Raw genomic sequence first — 22,504 nt, forward strand, 5'->3', positions numbered from 1 at the left:
AGACAACTCTGCAATTAATAGCCTCTCATTATTCCCCCCATCTGTCTTCCTGGGGCCTCAACTCCAGGGTTGGACCTTCCAAGTTTCCCAACCCACACCCAAGAGCTCGTGTTGGACTGGCAGAGTCCTGAGTGACTGCAGAAGAGCCAGCTGGCCCTCTGCGCCTCATGCCACATTGACTGAATGGCCGGGTGCTGATTGCAGCAGCTATTGGTGTTGGCCACGCACAGAGCAGAAAGAGCCCAGCTGGGACTTTCAGATACCAGACCGGTCCTGTGGGTTGGCCATTAGACAAAAATCATCTGGGAGTTGTCAGCAGAGCCCTGAAATATCAAAGTTGGGATTCGGGAGTTGGACGTCGGCCCACGTATCTTAGTGAGGATCTGTGTCTTCGCCTGAAAACTTTATGTGTGGGATGGTTTACTTCCCGGGAGAGGGCCCCTTGAGGGAGCGGTACTTTGGAGAACGCTCTGGACTGGGTTGAGAACTGATCAGGGACCTTTGGCCTGTGACATTTTCACTGTGGAGCTGTGTTTCTGCTGCAAGGGGCGACCTCTACCCCCAACAAGCTTTGTTTTCCTTACTGGAGAACACTGACTTCCCTGCCTCTAGTTTCCATTGCTCCTCCAGCCCTAACTCCAAGGTGTCAGTACCAGAGGCTCTGTATCACATTCCCTGCTGCCCCTCCTCCTTCTCATCGCACTTACCCTGTGGGCCTGTTGTATGGTTACCATGGGATTCACAAATTAGATCAAGGGTTGCCCAGGAGTCAGTCGAAATGGCAAATTTCTAGAGTACAAAGCTTACGTTTGACTCACCCACTTCAATACCCGTTACAGACGATAGCTTAATAAATGTCTCAAGATGATGATGAAGGAGATTTGACATACCTGCTTGCCCTGGATTTTTAACCCAATATCTCCCTTCCTTTCGAGAGGATTTGGATCCCATCGTGAGGCAAGGTTTAGGGAGTGTTGGCTATTGCTTCTATACACTTGCGAGGTGAAGTGGGTCCTGTGGAACGTTCCGCCCCCTCTCTTTGCCAATTTAGGCAGTGGTCAGAATCCAGCCATCCACCAATCTCAGATGAGGGTGGGCTCAGAGCCTGCAGTTAACGTGACTCAGGAGAGGCACTAATCAACACTTCCCCACCTGGCTTTAATGACCTCTGCTTCAGGCCTCTGTCCTCACATCCTCATGTTACAGACACAGTGGGGGCCTCAGAGACACGAGCTCCTTAGCTGTTCAAGGTATCCCTGATCTTTCAACCTGAGAAACAGAACCAATGGGTTTGAAATGGACCTGGTTTTCTGTTCCAAATTAACCTATATTGGCTGCTTAAATGAACCAATGCATCTGACAGAAAATACAATATAAGTCAACAACACTTTAACCCAATAAATAGAGTATTCCCCTCAGTTCTATCACTTGGCGGGACGGAGAGACGGCAACTCAAGGATATCTCAGATCGTAGAGCCGATGCCTGGGTCCTCCCCCACGCACATGCGCACAACTGTTTCTAACATCACAGTTACATTCTAACCAGATGGATGTGGTTTATCTGAGAAGCACCCTGGCTAAGCTCCACCATTTGCCAGCTGTGTGATCGTGGGCAAGTCACTTCACTTCTCTGGGCTTCTATTTCCTCATCTGTAAAATGGGGATTCCATACCTGTTCTCCCTCCCACTTAGATTGTGAGTTCCATGTGGGAAACAGACCATGATGTTGATGACGATGATGTTGGTATTTGTTAAGCACTTACTATGTGCAGAGCACTGTTCTAAACGCTGGGTGAGATACAGGGTCATCAGGTTGTCCCACATGAGGCTCACAGTCTTAATCCCCATTTTCCAGATGAGGTAACTGAGGCACAGATAAGTTAAGTGACTTGCCCACAGTCACACAGCTGACAAGTGGCAGAGCGGGGATGCCTCTCCTGATTTTCATATATCTTCCCCTACACTTGATAGAGGGTGCGGTACATAGTAAATGCTTAAGGCACACAACAATTATCATTATTATTACTGTCAGAAGAACATTCCCTAATTGTTTGACAATGTTTGATCCAAAAATTGTCCTATATAGTGCTCTACTCAGAATTACTTAGAGTGTATAGGCACTCTTCCCTATTTCCTAAGCACTATTTTTCTCAGTTTCACTCCAAAACTAACTTCCCCAGGAGCAATACAGCTTCCCATCAGGAAAGGCAGAGTGGAAGCATCATGTATTTCAAGCTTAGAAGCGTTGCAGACTTGTGTCCTGCTACTTGCTAAATGCCAGAGCAGCATGGAGAAGCAGCGTGGTTCAGTGGAAAGAGCTCGGGCTTGGGAGTCAGAGGTCTTGGGTTCTAATCCTGACTCCGCCACTTGTCGGCTGTGTGACTTCGGGCAAGTCACTGAACTTCTCTGTGCCTCAGTTCCCTCATCTGTAAAATGAGGATTAAGACTGTGAGCCCCACATGGGACAACGTGATTACCTTGTATTCATCCCCACCCCCACAGTATTTAGAACAGTGCTTGGCACATAGTAAGCACTGAACAAATTCCATCATTATTATTATTATTGAGCCCGGACCTGGGAGTCAGGAGGACCTGGGTTCTAATTCCAGCTCTGCCTCTTGTCTGCTGTGTGTCTTTGAACAAGTCAGTTGACTTCTCTGTGCCTCAGTTCACTCATGTAGTATGGTAGTATGATCCATGTGGTACAGGATCAGTGTCCAACCTGAATAGCTTGTATCTACCCAGCACAGGGTAAGTGCTTAACAAATACCATCATCATCATCATTATCAGAAAAGGAGAGTGAACACAAGGCCCGAGGTTAATGGGGAAGAGGTAAGCAGAAGAGATTATTTTTCCAGATTTCTCCTCAGACTGTTGTGTTCAGAGAAGCAGCTTGGCCTTGTGGAAAGTGTATGGCTCTAGGCGTCAGAGGATCTGGGTCCTAATTCTGGCTCTGCAAGTCACTTAACTTCTCTGTGCCTCAGTTTCCTCATCAACAGAATGGGGATCATTTTCCCTCCTACTTAGACTGTGAGCCCCGCATGGGACTTGAGCATCTTGTCTCTTCCCCAGTGCTTAGTAGAGTGTTGGGCACATAGTAAGCGCTTAACAAATACCACAAGTATTTGGAGGGAAGAACTAATACTTCCATTCTTGAAAGATTTCAAAGTAATCAGCCATCGAATATGCCATCCTGGTCTTGATGAATCTCTGAAAGCTCAAAAGCCTATTATCATCCTACTGAAAAAATCAGGGAACGGGTAAACACTGTAGAGCCAGGAAAAAAAATACAATTTTGTCACTGGAGTTTCTGTTGTCATCTTTCCTGACATTTCATCTGTCTCCTTGGAAGCGCTTTTCTGGTTGCCATGACAGCACGATGCTACTCTTTATTACCACCGAAATATCTCTGCTGCTCTTGTTCCTCTTATGCAAGAGCAACTGTCTCTTTCCCCTCTCTCTCTCCCTCTCTCTGTCATGCTTCCATGCTGCAGTTATGTCACTGCTTGTCATGGCCTTTTGCTAACAGAGAGCAGGTCTTAAAAGCACTCTGCAATCCAAATGCCTCACGCCAGGCAGGAGCAGATAGAAAGCAGGTTGGCAGTCCAGGAGAGAGTCTCCTTTCTGTGCACGGAGAACATGCCCTAGATTGTGTTCTCATGCTTCTGCCATGAGAACTAAGTGGCAGAGCCTCTGGTTTAAAGAAGTTGATTTTAGAATCCATTTTACCATTTGTTTCTAAAAGAAAGGCACCCAAATTTCCAGGAAATGGTGCCACGGGTGGGAGCTCTCCCCATTTTCATCATTTTGCCCCTAGAAGAGTATTGGCCTTTCCAGTGCAGTAGTTGTTGGGTGTGAAATAGGGTCTGGATCAGCAGTCTTCAGTTTCAGCTTCCCGTCCTTGGCACCTCCATTGCCTGGGTGAGTGCCCACACAAACTGGCATTAGAGTCTGTGCCTGCTGTGGGGAAATAATAGGGCACGTGTGTGATGATGTCACACCTGTGCAGCTGGGAGAGAAGAACTCTCAGAACCAGAAAGTTCCAGTGCCAAGAGGATGGCCCACCCTGCCCTCAGTTCCACCCCTAAGCCCGGCAGGTGTTTCAGTGGCCTGGGGTTAGGAGTGGCCCCTGAAATATCTTGTTCTGCCCCAGATCTCTGATGGCTTCTGATGGCCACCTTGAAAACTTTCACAAACCATCCTCCATGTCCCTCTTAATGATTATTGATGTTCCCTATAATGCAGATAAATTTTCCAAATACATCCCTAATTTTTCCTTTAGGATCCCATCCCACACTTATTCATGAATTTGTCCAAATTTCTCAAACTAATTAATAGTTTTGGTTTCTGGTGGTGGAGGAAACATTTTCACCACCTGAATCATAAAAAATGTTTCCCTCTTGTGTTTTTAACCTACCATCTCACATCTTCAAGATTAAACAAATGCCATCTCTGATGGGATTGTGGGATTTGGTGACCATCAATTCCAGATTGAACCTATCTTCCCCCTTTCGTGTCTCTGTAAACTTGAATTGTGATCCCTCTCAGCCTCTGTCTTGACTGATTGAAGAGTCATCTTTTTCTATCTCTCCTCATAGTAAACTTTTTGTTCTCCACTACCAACTGGTTTGCTAGCCTCTGCTCTTCTCCAGCTCTATTACAGTCTTCTTGAGATGTGGCAGATAGTATGGGCACACCATTTTTTTAGAATGCCAAAAGAATGCCTCCTGTTTGGTTTTTCCATATCCTTTTAGAGATTTCCACTACAGACAGGGCAGTCAAACACTATCCTTTATTGAACACCATTACAGGGATCATATTGCACTTGGTTTAAAAAAGAGATAAAAAGAAATTTGCTTTGTAAGGTGGTGTAATTTCACCCAGAAAGATTCCTCGCAATACACTTAAACAGAGGGCAGAAGTAATAGAAACCAGAGAGGGGACAGGGATCCATCCCCAACCCATACAAGCAAGTATTTTTTCTTCTCTTTCACCCTGGGATATTTTTCACACTCACACCCTCAAATATTCTCCACATGCTGAAGGCCGGAACCTGGTTGGGGATCTTGGCCCGTACTGAGAGAGGTGGAGGGAAGACGGGGGTGGACCCAGGGTTGAAAGCCTATCTGTGGTTCTCTAGACAGCATCGTTCCTTCTCAGGATTCTGAAACACGTGAAGGAGGATGGTGCAGAAGGAAGGGAGGTGAGAAAGGTTTTATTAAAATGAAGGATGTACATAGAATATGGATGGTTTTCTCCACTATTCACTGATCAGTGAAGATGTCATCGAAAAAATTACCATCACTTTTCTTTGGGCTTCATTATTTTTTTTTTTTGGATTTTGATGGTGATTTGAAACCTGGCCACCGACTTAAGCATTTCCAGCATCCACATCCAGACACGACTCAGTAGTTGGGGCCAAGAAGTGGAATTTGGCCACACTCAAGCTCATCATCCAATCTGGGCGGATTTTCAACTGCCAATGGCCTGAACTGAGCTCTTTCCCCGTCTTGCCTGCAAGCACCCAGAGCCCAGGTGAGTGTCAATAGCTGAACCTTCAAAGGGTGACAGAGGAACCACCTATAGTTTAGGCCCGGAGCAAATCCAGCTCTCTAGAGAACTTCTGTTGGGTCTCGGGTGACCTGTGAACAGATTCCTCTACCGGCTTCCCTTCTCGTCATTCCTAATAAGCATCCAGTTATTACCATCTGTCTTCTCCATGAAATTCCTTCCTGTTTTGGGACTGTTGTTTCACTGTAACTAAGGAGTCATCTAGCAGGTCCTTATTCCTCTCCCTCTCAACTTCCTCAGAGAATTTTTCATATAGGCTGAAATCTCTTCCCAGGTGGTACAACGTGTCCCCCGGATATGAACTAAACCACTAGGTCATCATGCAAAAATGAACTTCCAGCCCTGGAACAGTTACTGTTGAATACCCATCATAAGGGATGATTTTTAGAAAGCGTATACAGGAAGTAGATGCTACTACTCTCGATCCTGTACAGTCCTTTTTTGGAGGGTGGGAGGGGAGCGCCTAAGGGAAAATTACTGTGACATCCATTACTTACTTTCAACTCACCTTAAGCTACAACATTGTCAGATTTTCATTTTGTGATCTGGTCTTTACCTCTGGAGGTGTGGTGAAAAAAGGGCAGTGGGGTGAAGTTGAAGAGGAGGGGAGACCATCTGATGTCAGGGAGAGGGGGTGGGAGAGAGAGAAATAAATACCCATATGGGGTTGGATGAAGTGGGATTGCTGGAGTTAGATTACAGACGACTGTAAACTTCACACATCCAGAACCAAATAAAATGCCAAAATTAAAGCTTCAAGAAATCTATATTTGAGATCAAAAGAGGAATGCTTAAGGGACACGGCCAGGAGGAGACCAAAAAAATGTATTTTGGCTACCAAATACCATTGGGTGGGGAATGTTTCTAAAGTCTGGAGGCCAATGAGGATTTTGTTTTAAGCATGTAAAAACAGGACTACAAGTCTTTTAATCTATGCCACTGCTACCTGCAACCTAGGACAGCTTCCTCATCTAATAACAGCTGTGTCCTTATATGCAATGGGCACAGAATGGAAAAGAAAGTTAAACTAAGGGTTTTTGATGCATCTCTCTCTCTCTCTTTCTCCCTCCCTCCCTCTCTCTCTCCTTGCTTGTTTCATTCTAGGCCCCAGCCTTTTCCTCCCTCCTGCCCCACTGCCCTTCGCCTGCCTCTTTATTTCTTGTAGTTCCCAAACTGGATGGCCAGGCGGTCAGTGACGCAGCGGAAGGTGGCCGGCTGCACCTCCCAGTAGGGCACTGGGTTGTTGAAGAGGCTGATGCCGTTATAATAGGCTCGCTTCACCCCAAAGCCGATGGGGCAGAAATCATTCACTCCCACTTTGGTGATATTGTTGGAATGGAGATAAACCACCTGGGGAAAGAGAAGAAAAGACTGAGAATCACAACTGAGGTTCCCTGGGCTTCTCGAGGATTCTCTTCACCCATAGTCGAGGGACTTCCCTTTGAGCCTCACCACTTCTGAGGCAGGAGGGAGAGGGCCAGAAATCCCACTGGAGCCCTACAAGAGGAGGTGACTTGTCCACGGCCTCGCCGGACTCCTGTGGGGGAGAGATGGAAGCAGAATTTTCCATCCTCCTGCTCTTCCCCCTTTTTCGCGAAGGGAACGCATTTTACTGTTCTGCTTTTTGGTGACGAAAGGGATAACAAAACAGTCCAGTCGTTCCCCAGAAAAATCAAACGTTACCTCTTCCCGGAGCCCCTCCACCCGTCGCAAACACCGGGACCTCAATGATTGAGTTTAACGGAGGGAAGCTCGGCACGTCGCAGGAAGGGGGACTCGGGAGCCCCGTGTCTGGGATGGGGTTCTCTGTTATTGGAGGTGTTTGGCAGGAAACAGATGGGTTGTCATGGGGTGCTTCAGACAGGGATTTGGCTGCAAGCTGTTTTTCATTTTTAATGAAGGAAGACTGACGGAGAGGCCACGCCATAGGCTAGAATCCTCACAGCACACCTCTTGTCAGTGCAGCGTGTGCTTACTGTTATTTTTTTGAAATGCCCATCAATCTCAGCGTTCAGAGCAGGTGGAGGAGCACCCCATGAAGCTGATTTCTTTTGTTCTTAATCACAGGTATTTGTGCTGTACATCTATGTGCTCGGGGCTATGAGTCTTTTCAGTGATTAAAATAACAACCCTGGATCTAACCATCTATTCCCCAACAGGAGAGAGCAAGCTGGGGTGGGGAAGATGAAATAGAACTGGAAATGGAAACTCGAGATCCTGTCACACTCAAACCCACCTCCAGTATCGCAGGGTCGTTCCTCACTACCTGCTGTCCGCAACTGTGCTCTACCAACTCATTTCAAAAGACAGACCTTCTGGATTCTCCCTCCCCGGGCCCATCGGCGTCTCGTGACTAATAAGGCTCTCCAGCTGTCATTTTCCTTTGCTCTTATATCCTTTGGACAGCTGGTCAACCAAGAGATAGAAAGCAATGGTCTACTCTGTCGGCGGCCTCCCGGCCCGCCCTCCCATCCTCCTGCTGTCATCCCCTATTCCAAAATGGATCCCAAAGAGAATCGGATCTGTTGAAAGGCCGCTCGACGTTCCCTCCCCACCCCATTCTGGAAAGATGCCACTCTTGGAGAAGACAGGACAAGTCCACAAGAGGGCGACCTCATTCCACAGAAACCAGGCAAGGGCTAGTCAGTCCTAGTCGCAAAGTGACTCAGCACGCTGGGGCCAAGCCAACCCTGTCCAGTGATGTTCATACAGAAGGGCCAAATATGGGCCCATTTCCTGGTTTATGCCGCTGGTCTAAAAGTCATGGGATGGGGAGGGTAGGGGAAGGGGGTGCCCGGGCAGGGAGGAGGGGAAATCCCATATCTGGAGTCGTAAGCACAAACCCGCTCTCCGGGAAAGGGGTTGGTTGCTTAATTTATGGGCAAAGAACAGTCCTGGAATCTCCCAATTTCTGAGTTGCTGTTAAGAAAAGAGTGATTCAAAACCCCCCACGCTCTGGACCGAATTGGTCTGTATCAGCTTAAAGACCTCCTGGCATCAGAAAATCTAAAAGGAGAAAAGTTCAAGGCTACCAGGCTTCTCCTCTCCTACCCTGTCCCACACTTAACCTCCATGACCTTGTCAGTGAACGAGGGTTTGCCCGGACCGGATTAACATGGGGGCTTCGGTAGTTGTAGCCCAGAGCCTTGGTCAAAATGGGGGCAGGGTCCCTTCACCCCCTGTTTTCCCATTCCTCCCAGGTCTTGCTCCTCTTTAGGGGGTTGGACGAGCAGGCAGGTGGAGTTGCTGGGGGCTAGAGAAAGTGGTTACCAGGAGATGGAGCAAAGCCGATGGCCCCTGACCCGTTGTGACCCACCCTGCCCCACCAGATCCCTCCTCACTCCACCATACCACACCCTCCCCTCGGCCCTGCTCACAGATCCCATTGCATCAATCTGCAGATGGAAATTCTCTTACTGAATTCAGAAATCCCACAGAGACTCAGAGGAGCATTAATTTGGCTCTGTCCTCATCCCTAGAGAACCAGCACGGCCTAGCGGAAAGAACACAGGCCTAGGAATCAGAGGATCTGAGTTCTAGTGCTCACTCCGCCTCTTGCCTGCCCTTGGGTAAGCCACTTCACTTCTCTGCCCCTCAGTTTCCTCACCTGCAAATGGGGATTCCCCCTCCCACATAGACTGTAAGCCCCATGTGGAACAGGGATGGTGTCTGACCTAATTATCTCCTATCTACCCCGATACATATAGTAAGCATTTAAAACACCATTTCTATCTCTGGCCTAGAAGAGTCTCAGGATGTGTTAATCCTCTTAGGGTGGTGTGAGTAGATGTGGCGAATTGTGGCCATAAAGTGCTCAGTCACATGGCTACCTACAAATCTATCTTTTCACTGTGCAGACCAGAGGGAAACCTCAAAGGAGGCCAGATAGCACCACTCCCCATTTAAGCCAAAGAAATTCCGAATGTAAAGGACAAAGCCAGATCATCGCTTCCTGAGAGTGGGGAAGGTGTGAACAGGAAAACAGCGAAGTGATAAGAGGAAGTTAAGTTCCATCAAAAGTCTTAAAAATTCTCTCTGGCTCTGCCTCCATAGCTCAAGTGGAGCGTCAGAGCTGACATCCAGATTGCACATCTGAAAAGTTGGCACATTGTGTGGCCTAGCGGAAAGAGACCGAGCCCGAGAGTCAGTGGATCTGGGGCCTGATCCCGGCTCCCCCACTTACCTGCTGTGTGACCTCGGGGAAATCACTTCACCTCTCTGTGCCTCAGTTCCCTCATCTGCAAAATGGGGTTCAAAACCTGCTCTCCCTCCTACTTAGACTGTGAGCCACGTGTGGGACCCATTGATCTTCTATCTGGGTAAAGTACTTGGCACACAGTAAATGCTTAATAAATATCACTGTTACTATTGACCATGGAGGCTTGGCCAAGGGCAGTTCAGGAACTGACACCTAGGCTTAGTGGACTGTCAGTTGCTTAGGAGAATGAGCCCCTTGGGGTCTCATTACCTGGAGGAATTTGAGGTCGGGCAGGCCTGGGGGAACCTTAGCCAGCTTGTTGTTGTCCAGATGCAGTTCTCTCAGGGTGGGCATGAAGGTCAAGCTTCCATTTTCAATCATCCTGATGTGATTGTGACCCAGTCCCAGCCTGCAATTTGATTGAGAAAAGTATCTCTTATTAGTCAACACTGCCCAAGACATCTCATTTACCAGGCTGCCTGTGAATGGCTCTTCTCTGGAAGGGCGAGCCTTCTGTTAGGTTGCTTTACCCCTGCAAGACCCTGGCATCGTTCCTAGACTTTCTCAAGCCGGCAAGCCCCAGGATGTAGTGGGAAGAAAGAAAAAAAAAGAGTAAATCACATGGAAGTCTTTAGAAACTTCTTACCTCCAGGATCCCCTTCCTGGGTCCCCCTCCTGCGACACCCCCTGTTACCTGTACAGCCTGGAGTAACGAAGCAGATCTTCCAACTCAATCGCCTGGATTTTGTTGTGATCTAGGTGGAGCTCATTCAGGGTCTCTGGGAGATCTGCCAGAGGAAAAGAAAGAGAAGGGGGATGAGGGCCTGAGCTGGTCTCCAAGATGGAGTTTGAAGGAAGAGGCCTCGCTTGCCTACATTGTTTTGAAGTGTGTGTGTATTGGGTGGACAGGGGACCTGATTGACAAGCCGGAGGGAGAGGCCAGATTTTGGAGGGGCCACTGATTTAGTCCCAGTGGGTCTCAGAGCCGCTCTTTGACGCCTCTCTCCCCTGCCACGGCCAAGTAAAAAAATTGGTAAAAAATTGTTGCTCCCACTTAGTGACAGGGCGGCATGTGCCTGCTTAGGGGCTATGGGAGAGATAATTCCAGTTTTTTGGGGGGCAATCCAGGGGAAGTCCCTACGAGGTGAGATTAAGCTCTCGGCTCTCCCTCTGCCTTCCAACTCACGGAATAGCACGTAGAGTTCCCTGACCAAAGGAAGAGTTCATTAGGGTCATTTCCCCTACTCTCCCTTCTACTTCGCCTGCGCGTTTAGACCTGTACCCTTTAAACACTTGATATTCACCCCATCCTCAGCCACAGCACCTACATGCATAGCTGTAATTTATTTTAATATCTGTCTCCCGCTATAGACTGTAAGCTCCTGGTGGGCAGGGAATGTGTCTACCACCTCTATCATACTGTAATCTCCCAATCACTTAGTACAGAGCTCCGCACCCAGTAAGTGCTCAATAAATACTGCAGATTGATGGATGAGACTTCCAGGGGAGGAGGCGAGGATGGGGCCACGAGAACCTACCTTTCGGAATGCCCGTGAGCTTTGCCTCGGATATCCGCAGGTAGTTCAGCTTCAGGCCATCGAATGCTCCAGGTTCGAACCCGCTGTTCTCCAGGGGGTTGCCACCCATTTCTTGGGAAAGCAGGAAAAGTCAAAGCCACAGTGTGAAGAGTTAGAAGGACTAAGGACAAATGGGGCTCTAAACGGGGGTGGAGGGGGAGAGACTGGGAAACCCAAAGGCAGATTTTGGGCTTCAACGGAAGTTGATGAGTGAAGGGTGTGTTCAGGTTCCTTGATTAGACCCAGAAGCTGTGGGAGGGTTTAGGGTGCAGGGTGGTAAAGACAGACCTCGCTCCTCTCTGGCACACACCCTTCCTTGGCTGGAGAAAGCCTATTTGCTCAGAGGAGCTGACGGCTGCATTTTCTCTGCCATCAACCATCCCCATAGAAGAAATATCTGAAGACTAAGAGCCAAAACCGCTTTCCGCAGCTCTAACTTGTCAGATGGACGTGCAGTAAGGAGCCCTGCCTGCCTCCCCCCTCCTCCGCCCTCTTCTTTCCTGTTTGTTCCCAGACTTTAGATCTCTAATAGCCCAGCGAGAGGCCAGAGCTTGGGAAGCAGAATCTGGGCAGAGCCGAGCAGAGGTGACCGGAGGTAGGGAGGAGAACTACGTCTGCAAATGTGACCGCAGCAGTTCTGTATATTAAATATAAGCAACCCATTGAACTAAACTGAATCAAAACCACACTCGCAGTTGGATAGGGAAGCTGGTCTCTGATTCAGAAGTAGAAATTCTCTTCCCATTACTCCTCTCTCAGCAGCCTCTGAAAGCACATCAGCACCAGGGACTAATTCGCTGTTACTGCCCTGAGGAGAAAGGCAGTTTTCCCAGTTAACCCACTGATGCATGAGTTCAGCCCTGATCTCTATCCAAACTGTGACCTAAAGCTGGAGAGACGGAGGTGGGTTCATTTGCCCCAAATCCCAGGAGTTCCTCTTTGGACAGGCCTATCGACTCCAAAGGCCAAAAAAAAAAAAGACTTCAGGTCTTCTCTTCCTGGGTCCCCCCCTCACCCTCTCCCCTCCAAATGGGACTCCCCCCCCAACCAGCCCAAAAAATGGAGACACCATCTTGAGAGGTTGCAGGGCTCAGCCTTGTTGAAGTTTTTATATTTTGTTTTCAGTAACCCACAGCCTCCAAGTCTGTTGCCTGTCTGCTACCTCCTAAGGGGAAAATGAAGCAATTTTTCATTTTTTTTAAATGGGTTGGTGCCATTTAGTTAGGCTCTCATTCATTATTTTAACAAACACCCGTCTTCCCCTCTCTCTCGGTCACTGCACGCCTCCCTAGAAAACTGTTCCAAAGCAATAAACATTTTAAAATGAAATAAAACCGTTGGGAAAAAGAAATGGAGGAAAAAAAAGGAAGTGGAGACGATAGCCATCTCCAGCTCCCATTTGGCTTCCCTGCCCGGCAGACTGACAGTTCCAGGAACAATCATCACTGCAGTTTCTAAGAGCACCCCATCCTCCCAGCCTAGATTCCCACAGCTTCTTCCTCCCAGGTCTCTCGCCTTGCTCACCTCCGTTTGTGATACGATTTCCTGATCCTCCTTGTTCTCACACCAGCCAAAGACATATTTCCCACTTCCATACCTTCCCACGATTGGCACGTGACAGTAAGCTTCTCGAGGGTAGGGACCGTGTTTACCTTCTTGTCCTCTCCCAAGTGCTTAGCACGGTGCTCTGACTGTAAGCTCGTCATGGGCAGGCACTATGTCTGTTTATGCCCTATTGTAATAATAATAACTATGGCATCTGTTAAGTGCTTACTGTGTGCCAGGCACTATTCTAAGCGCTGGGGTAGACAGAAGATAATTGGGTCGGACACAGTCCTTGTCCCACATAGGGCTCACAGTTTCATCCTCATTTTACAGATGAGGGAACTGAGGTACAGAGAAGTGACTTGCCCAAGGTCACACAGCAGACAAGTGGCGGAGCCAGGATTAGAACCCATGACCCTCTGACTCCCAGGCCCGTGCTCTATCCAAGCGCTTAGTACAGTGTTCTGCTCTCAGTAAGCACTCAATAAATACTACTGACTGACAATAAACTCTCCGTAAATAGTATCGATTAATTTCTTGCTTGAGTCCTTCCAGCACCTGACCACTACACTGGCAGAACATTTTTTCTTCCCTCTATCCTCACTCCCTCTGCCCTTCTGCCTTAGGGAAGAACTCAGCTGTTCCCAGTCTCTAAATCGCAAACCGTTTTTGAGACAGTTCCTCTGATGTTCAGGGACCTCTGTTGCTGAGTCTAGTTGTTTCCGGTTGCTCTTTGACCCTTCACTCTTTCTCAGGTTTACTGCCTAATAACTTAAAACAGACTCCCTCCTCACAATTCCCACAGGGGAGTAACCTTTTATCTTAGTGGTTGGGAGACAAGTAAAGTGGCTTTTAAACCAATTGTCTTTTAAAATACAGATTTAACAGCAACTTTTCGAAGGCATTGAAGAACTATTTACATCAGTTAGAGGTATCTTTCAGACCTTTCAGATGTCCCAGGTTGCTCGTTCCTCAGCACAGTCAGCAGACCCTCAGGAAACCCACTCACCCTGACTCCTCTGGGACTGACTCAGGACTGTGATTTCCTACTGAAAACCGGTCTAGTAAAGTCCATGATGTTGGAATCCGCAGAATCCCTTGGGCAGGCCAATACCAAAGCGGGAATGGGGCTTCTGGGGATTTCAGCTCAGGAGCTATTATTTTAAAATAACTTCTAAACCCACATTTAATTGGACGTTTGCATCTAATTGACTCGAGGCTCCCTTTATAAAGTTCAGCCAATAAATACGACTGACTTTCTGACATCCTAGATGCTCTGAGTTTATGAACGAATTACCACTGGAAAGTCTTCTGGTGGTATATGTGATGTGCTCATTTATCCTGACAGTTGGGTCTGCAGATTCGACAAGTTATTTAAAACACCCAGGCTTCCACCCTGAATCTTTCAGTACCGCTTTGCATCACCAGATTGCTAAAGTGACAGAACTGTAATGCTTACTGAGTGACTAATCCTCCGTAGAACCAGCAGTCTCTGAAAGATAGGCTGAAGCTTCTTCCAGAGTTCAACCCCCACTAGATTGTAAGCTCTTTGCGGGCGGGGAACGTTCCCACTAACTCTGTTGTATCCTCCCAAGTGCTCAGTACAGTACTCTGCATAGCGTGGCTTAGTGGAAAGAGCCCGGGCTTAGGAGTCAGAGGTCGTGGGTTCTGATCCCTGCTCCGCCACTTGTCAGCTGTGTGACCTTGGGCAAGCCACTTGACTTCTCTGTGCCTCAGTTGCCTCATCTGTAAAATGGAGATGAAGACTGTGAGCCCTACGTGGGACAACCTGATTACTTTGTAACAACCCCAGTGCTTAGAAAAGTGCTTGGCACATAGGAAGCACTTAACAAATACCAACATTATCATAATAGTAGTGGTCAATGAATACCACTGATGATGAACGGTGCAGGTTTCAAACACAAGTCAGCAGCACTCAAGTTACCCAAGAGCTGGGTTTGTGCTTCTATTAAACTTGTAATTCCAAGTTTAGGACAAAATAAAACTGAAGTGGGTTAAATCACGGCTGGCTCTGTAGAGTAGGCAGAGGAGGAAGCAGGGAGGACAAGCCGCCCAACCTCTTTTTCCTCCTCCATCATCCTACCTCAGGAGGGACCTACAGTCCCAGAGGAATATGCTCCTGTTACAAAGTGATTTCCTTGTACTTGCAAATTGTCCTTAAAAATCACTTAGTGGGTGCAAACAGAGACCAAACCGACCTAGCCTGTCACGATTCTTTGCAAATCCATCCTTATTTCTGCTGTTGTGGAGACCTGGTTTTAGTAGAGGGACCAGCCCAGCTCTCGGGGGAAGTTGGGTGTTGAATATTCATGCGGGCATCCAGCCATTCCCTGGGGGCATAGATGTAGGGGGCCCAGAATCTTTCATTAGGTGGGATGGCCCAGATTTGGGGCTTCATTCCCCTGACTCGCCGCAAGCCACCTGGAGGGTCCCACAAGGGTCCTGCTTTCAGCTGGGGTGGCAGAGGGAGACCCAAATCTGCAGCAGTGATGGCGACTGAACAGAAGCTGGGAGGAAGAGTGGAGGACAGGTTGTTCCTTGCCTCTCATTTCTCCTTCCCCTTCTCTTCCCCACTGGCGACCGCAGCAGGCGTCACTCTTTCTGCTGCCACCCCTGCTGGCCACTACCAACAACTCTGCCTGGGTGGAGGTCAGGGACTTTCTGCAACTGAGAACAATGGTGGCGCGATGTCCCTTCTTCCCCCTTTCTCACTCTCTCTCCCCCCTCTTATTCCCCCTTTCATTTCCTTTCTCTGGTCCCTTTTCCCCATCTCTCTCTCTGTCCCTCTTCTCTGCCTTTCCATCTTACCCCCATTCTGCTTTCCTCCTCTTTCAGCGCACACTCTGGAAGCTTCCGACCCCCCCTTAGGACAGAATGACCAAAATGGATGGCTGAGCTGTACACCAATAAACCCAGAATAAAAGGGTGGAAGGTGCCTTTCAGACTAGATCATGGAGGAGAGAGAGTCCCAATTTCTAATCTTCGTAGGCGAGTCTGCATGTTCTTCCTCTTGTACTTGTGCATTAGAAATGCAGAGAAATCTAAAAATATCATGAGGAAGCCCTCTAAAAGGTCTCAGACTTTTCAGCAGCTTAATTCACCCTCAACAGCCTGCCAGAGGGCTCTACGAAGATATCAACTTGAAGGAGACAAAATGGCTTCCAGATTTGCAGGTCTAAACCCGACACAGCCTGGCTCTGGGGAAAGGTGGAGAGAAGGCCCATCAGCCTCTGCCTCGTCTCTCAACACTCCAACTTTCCCACTTACCAATGCAGTTCATGTTCCTCAGTCCGTTGAACACCGCCTTGGGCACCTTCTTGATTTTGTTATCGTGGATCCGCAGCTCCACCAGGGAGCCAGGCAGGTTGGGAGGAATCTCCACCAGGTGGTTCTTGGAGATGTAGAGCTTCTGCAGCTTACGCAGGGGGCTGAAAGCCTTCTCGTGGATCTTGGAGATTTTGTTGTTCACGAGGACGAGGGCCTGGGCCAGGAAACAAAAACATTCGGGAACTGGCATTAGAAACCCAACTTTCTCCAGCTGTTTTGGGCTAAGCTGTGGTTTCACGGTACACAGCACTTCCCACGATTCCTAGCAGGAGGCCGTTCGAGGAATGGGTCGGGAATGCTGCCTGAGGAGGAGATCCAAGTATTGGCTCCAGCAGCCACCCCACCCACCAGAGACCCTGGGGAAGGATGTGAGCACACGGGCTGGGAGGGGCAGTTGCCGGGGTCTGAGGGGAAGTACCGCTGTGGAAATGGACCCATACGAGGCGGCAGGAACATCTGCCCGGTAACCAGGAAACTGAGTCAGGAGGAGAGGTGACTGCGGCTGAAGGTGCGGCTGAGAAGGAGCCTGATCTAGTGGGAAGAGCACACGTCTGCGAGTTGGAAAATCGGGGTTCTACTCCTGACGCCACCACTTGTCTAGTCTGACCTTAGGCAAGTCGTTTAAATTCTCTGGGTCCCGGTACCCTCATCTGTAAACCGAGGATAAAGTACCTGTTCTTGCTGCCTCAGACTGTGAGTCACGTGCCAGACAGAGAAGGGGTCTGGTCTAATCGTATGTATTTAGCACAGGGTTTAGCCCAGAGTAAGTGCTTAAAAAATACCACAATTATTATTATTAGGAAGAGCTGGAAGAGGTTGTGAGAATTCTTACATAAAGGTGCTGAAGACCTTTGAAATCATCTTTTCTGAGTTCTGTAATTTCATTGTTCTGCAGGTCCAAGAGCGTGGTGTCTGGGGAAATCTCTTTGGGCACCGTCTTCAGTCCTGAAACAGAACCAACATGTCTTCATCACTGAGTTCATCCCGAAGCCCCAGAACAAGCATGACTGAGTGATTCCAGGTCTGTGACAGATTTCTCTCTCTGTCTCTCTCTGTGTTTATCTCTCACTGTCTCTCTGTCTCTATCTAGCTCTCTGTCTCTTTTTATCTCTCCCTGTCTCTTTATCTGTCTCTTTCTCATATAGACACACACAAACACAGCAACATTTCTACACACCGGCATCACAGGAACATGTGCCTTGAAGTGGTTAGAAGGCACCACCTCTTTGCAAGAAGTCTGACTGATCTCAGAGAAGGCTTTTACCTCCTAAAAGGATGGGGAAGAAACCTCAGCACATCCTGCCTCCACTCCCTGTGCCTAGATTTCTAGCACTTCCATTCTTCCAAGGATTTCCACTTGCCTCATCCAACAATTGAGGAGCTGCGGGGCCTAGTGGGAGGAGCACAGGCCTGGCAGTCAGAGGACCTGAGTTATAATCCCAGCTCTGTCACTTTTCTTCTGAGTGACCTTGGGCAAGACACTTAACTTCTCCGTGCCTCAGTGACCTCATCTGTAAAATGGGGATTAAGACTGTGAGCCCCATATGGAACATGAGCTGTGTCCAACCTGATTAGCTCATATCCACCCCAGCTCTTAGCAGTGCCTGGAACATAGTAAGCGCTTAACAAATATCATTAAAAAAACAAAACGACGGGCTTCATGTTGAAGTAAAACTTCGAAAACTTCAATAAGCAGGAAATCCAGCTCATAGATTTATAATTAAACATAAATACTCGAGTGACAAGGCGATCTTGGGGAAAAATAATACCAAGGACCCCGGATCTCTTTCTCTGAAGAGAGTGGTCTAGGTAACGAAGGTAACTAGAGCGACGGTAGGATTTTAAACAAACCCTTTTCTAGACCAAAACTGCATCCCTCAAGGGTTGAGGAGGGACCGTAGGGAGACATTTAATCAAGGCACCGAGGGAGAATGTTGTTGCTTTCTGTAGTCTTCCAGGGTATCTAGAAGATCTGCTGAGAGCCTGGCTTTGAATAATTGGCTTCCAGGGAGTTTTCATCTGTTAAGAGGGAGAGGCAGATAAGATGTTTTCAGGAACTAAAAGCTCAGATTCTCAACCCCTTCGACTGCAATTGGAAGTCCTGCCTGGTCTCAGGAAGGAGAATGAATGTGTCGTGCCTGGGACAGAGAGTGTGCCTGATCTGATTATCTTCTATCTGCTCCAGCACTTAATACAGTGCCTGGCACATAGTACGGGCTTAACAAATACCACAATTATCATTATTATTATTATTGGTGGTGCGGGGAGTTTTGTCCCCACACTGCACCAGAAATATGGTACCAGTCCCACTGAAGTACAAATTATTCAGGGTGTGTCCCTCTTTAAGTCCAGCAGCCGACTCCAGAGGATGTCTGAATCATGAGTTGAAGCCCTTAATCAGACCACTTCCATATGGGAAATCTGCCATTTTCAGTTTCCACTGCAGTTAATAGGGTGAACAGCTAGGCGGTCCCAACCCCGCTATTAAGTATAACTCTGGTCCTGACAGAGGAGAGGGGAAAGACTCTCCTCGGGGCACTGGTCACTGTGTATGTGACTTCCTAGAGCAAACTCAATGACCGACTGAAAAAAATGTTGCGGCATCTCTGTGTCTTAACAATGCTCGTGATACCTGCTGGTAGTCACCTGACAAGAAAGGGTTTGATTATAGCCCTTTTCCAAGCATTTTTGTATAGTCAGGCTTAAATAGATAAGGTGAGATTTTGAATAAAGGGCTGGGCCATCCTACAGGACTTCTTATTGGGTGGGGAGGCTGCTTGATTGACAGCTGCTGCCTGGCATGCCAGGAGCCCTAAACTCTCTTTCCTCCCTGTGGCCTGCCTGAACAAAAAGGTAGAAAAGAAGGCGGCAGCTTAATGCTGCCTGTTAAGCAGACATATTCATGGGTTTGGGATGCTGGGGAGTGGTAGGGAAGATAGGGTTGGTGGTAAGAGATTCCAAAATGTTCCATCAGATCTGCCCGATGCAGTCTCCATGAAAGCTTCTACTGAGTTGCAGCTGGGCACCCGCCATGCCTTGACCGGATTCAGGCACCCAAAGGATTTTTGACCCAAATTTTCATTTAAAAATTAAAAAAAGGCAAGCAAGCAAAGCTTGGTCCATTCGGATACATCCTTGTCCCTTGTCTTCCTTTTTCTAGCTGGGATCTTTTCTCTCCGTTTTCATTTCCTGCTCCCTTCTCCTTCATTCCTTTTCTCCATGATGTTTCCCTTCTCAGCAGCCCCTTAATCCCTCTCATCATTTCTGCAGAACTGAAACAAAGGTTTCTGGGAACCTCTTACTCTGTTTCTGTTGGATGACTCATGAAATTACCCATAGTGAGAACCACAGAGATGTCATCCTGAGCTGCTTCTTCCTGCCACTTTTTGCTTCCCTAATTTTCCATCAAATCCCAACTCCTTACATGAAGAGTGAACAGTTTCCCCCATTTACAATTACCCAGACTAAATCTGGTGGCTCAAAAGAGATGATCTGGTGGCCAGATTACACTCAATTTGCTGGTGTCTTGGGCCACCCAATCTTCAATCTTCCCGCTTTTAGTGGGGTCCTGCTGGACTGAGTCACCTCCAAGGGGTTCCCAGACTTCCGTGTGACTCTAACTATCACGGTCTCCATCTAGAGGAGGTAATCAGACTCTCCAGAGGGGTCTTCCATGCACCCCCTCACACACGTCAACCAAATAGCATCTTCGCCTAGCCAACCCCATTTCTCCAAGTGTTCATTGTCCCTAGATCTGTCCAACAAAGATACCGAGTGAGCTTCAGACACTTCGGGGATACTGTCCTTCCCAAGGATGCCCAACTACCCTCCCCCCGACCAGTCACGTTCATTACCGAGGTCTGAGCACTGAACGACCCGTAGGTGGCAGTGACAACCAAATGGGCACATGCCATTAAACGTCGGGGTCATGGCATCGAAGTCTGGCACCCCAGAGGTCGGCTCAGCTCCAGACGACTCCTCATCATTCAACATGCCCAGTACGTCGTCCTGGCCGAAATCCCAGAATCCTCTCTGTTCAAAAGGCAGGGCCCGGCTCAGGGCCATCAAGGAACATAGAAACAGGAGGCACGTCATGGCAGGACCAGCCGACCTGTAGAGAAATAGAGAAGATCCCAGGTTATCCTGAATTCGCCTTGCCTCCCAGGAACAGGTTGAACGTAAGTTAATAATTCAGTTGGGTCGAAGAACAACTCAGCATCCCATGCCACTCGGTCATTCATTCATTCATTCATTCATTCAATAGTATTTATTGAATGCTTACTATGTGCAGAGCACTGTACTAAGCCCTTAGAATGTACAAATCTGTAACAGATAGAGACAGTCCCTGCCCTTTGACGGGCTTACAGTCTAATCGGGGGAGACGGACAGACAAGAACAATAGCAATAAATAGGTCATGTCCATGAAACCCTGCAATCAGACACCTCCTTTACATATACTCACTCATGTCCAAGTTTCCTAGCCTTCTCAGGCAGATGGCCCTAAGCAGGTTGCTTGTAGGCTAGTGAAGATGTGTTCATCATCACCTTAGGAGGCAAACCTGCACACAGTAATCCCCAGAGCCCCAAGTCAATACGAGCAGCATAGACTAACCAGACAGTGCCCGGGTCATCTGGGACCTGGCACAACCCACATTCACAAAATTCAGGGTCTTACAGATTGTTCTCATCAGAGCAACTGCCCCTCTCTTCCTCTCTCCCTAACTGCCATCTTCAATTCCTCGCTTTCCATCAGCTCCTTCCCCACTGCTTTCAAGCATGCTCATATATTCCCTAGAAAAACTCTCCCCCGATGCCACTGCACCCTCCAGTTAGACCCATTTCCCTCTCACCATTCTTCTCCAAACTCCTGAGCATGCTGTCTGCATCTGCTATGTCCACTTCCTCTCCTCCAACTCTCCCCTCGACCCCCTGTAATCAGGCTTCTGGCCCCCTCGCTCCGCAGAAAAAATGTATTTGCCAAATACAATAGCCACTACTCCATCCTAATCCTTCTTGACCTTTCTGCTTCTTTCAACGCTGTGGACCACTCCCTTCTCCTGGGAATATTATCCAGTCTTGGCTTCACCAAAACTGTCCTCTCCTGGTTCTCCTCCTATCTCTGACAGTTCCTTCTCAGTTTCTGGCAGAGGCTCCTCTTTTTCACCTGACTTTCTAACTGTAGGGGTACCTTAAGGCTCAGTTTTGGATCCCCTTCAATTCTCTACCTGCATCCATTCCCTTGGAGAATTCACTCACTCACACGGCTAAATGGATAATTACTAAATCTACCTCTCCAACCATGATCTTTCTCCTTTCCTGCAGTCTCACATTTTCTCCAGCCTTCAGGTCATCTCTACTCAGATGCCCCATTGAGACTTCAATCTTCCCACCCAAATCATGACTTTTCTGTCACTTCTGAAAGCACCACCATCCTCCCTATCCCACAGGCCTATAACCTTGGCATTATCCTTAAACTCATCTCTCCCTTTCAAACACACTCAATCTGTCATGAAATCCTTTTGGGTTGACCTTCACATCTCCAGAGGCCATTCTTTCCTTTCCATCCAAACTCCTTCCACATTGCTTCCACCTTGACTACTGCAATAGCCGCCTCATTGACCTCCTGGCCTCCTCTCTCCTCTCCAATTAACACTTCATTTGGCTGCCCAGATCATTTCTCTGAAAAACCATTCATCCCATACAACCCCAATCCTGCCCATCCACCTCCATAATAAACAGAAATGCCTTACCTTCACCTTTAAGACACTCAACCAGTTCTCTCTCTCCTATTGCAACCAGACCCACAATCTTTCCTCCTCCAATACCAACTTACTTTCGTACCTCAATCTCATCTATCCTGCCACTGACATCTTGTCCACATTTTACCTTGGGCTGGAACTATCTCCCTCTTTATATCCAACAGACCACCACGCTCCTCACCTTCAAAACCCTTCTAAAATCACATCTCCACCAAGAGGGCTTCCCTGACTAAGCCCACATTATCCCTATCCACCTTCCTCTCTGCATGGGCTACAGACTCTTGGACATCTTGATACTTATCTCAGACCCAAAATACTTATATAAATATTCTTATACTCCAGTTCCCCTATCTATTTTACTAATCTATTTTACTTTCTGCCTCCCCTTGAAGACTGTTATTACTCACCCAGTGGGCAGAGTTCACATCTACCAACTCTGTTGTATTTTCCCAAGCACACAGTAAGCCCTCAATAAATACCATTGATTGTTCTAATACTCCTTGCA

The 22,504-nt window shown here is 48.0% G+C and overlaps 1 protein-coding gene across 1 annotated transcript in view; it reads right to left on the reverse strand.

The window, feature by feature from the left end:
- Window positions 1-4,774: 4,774 nt before the first annotated feature.
- Window positions 4,775-22,504, reverse strand: part of BGN (biglycan) — a 53,927-nt gene continuing 36,197 nt past the window's right edge. Inside the window, exons 2-8 of the mRNA XM_003430978.5 lie at window positions 20,095-20,351; window positions 17,073-17,185; window positions 16,181-16,394; window positions 11,309-11,419; window positions 10,465-10,558; window positions 10,041-10,179; window positions 4,775-6,922 (exon numbers count right to left, since the gene is read on the reverse strand). Of these exons, the coding sequence (XP_003431026.2) occupies window positions 6,725-6,922; window positions 10,041-10,179; window positions 10,465-10,558; window positions 11,309-11,419; window positions 16,181-16,394; window positions 17,073-17,185; window positions 20,095-20,335 (1,110 nt within the window). The 5' untranslated portion in view covers window positions 20,336-20,351 and the 3' untranslated portion in view covers window positions 4,775-6,724. The remainder of the gene's footprint in view (window positions 6,923-10,040; window positions 10,180-10,464; window positions 10,559-11,308; window positions 11,420-16,180; window positions 16,395-17,072; window positions 17,186-20,094; window positions 20,352-22,504) is intronic.

Source organism: Ornithorhynchus anatinus, chromosome 6, assembly GCF_004115215.2.
Source record: "Ornithorhynchus anatinus isolate Pmale09 chromosome 6, mOrnAna1.pri.v4, whole genome shotgun sequence".
In the NCBI taxonomy this organism is placed as follows: Eukaryota; Metazoa; Chordata; class Mammalia; order Monotremata; family Ornithorhynchidae; genus Ornithorhynchus; species Ornithorhynchus anatinus.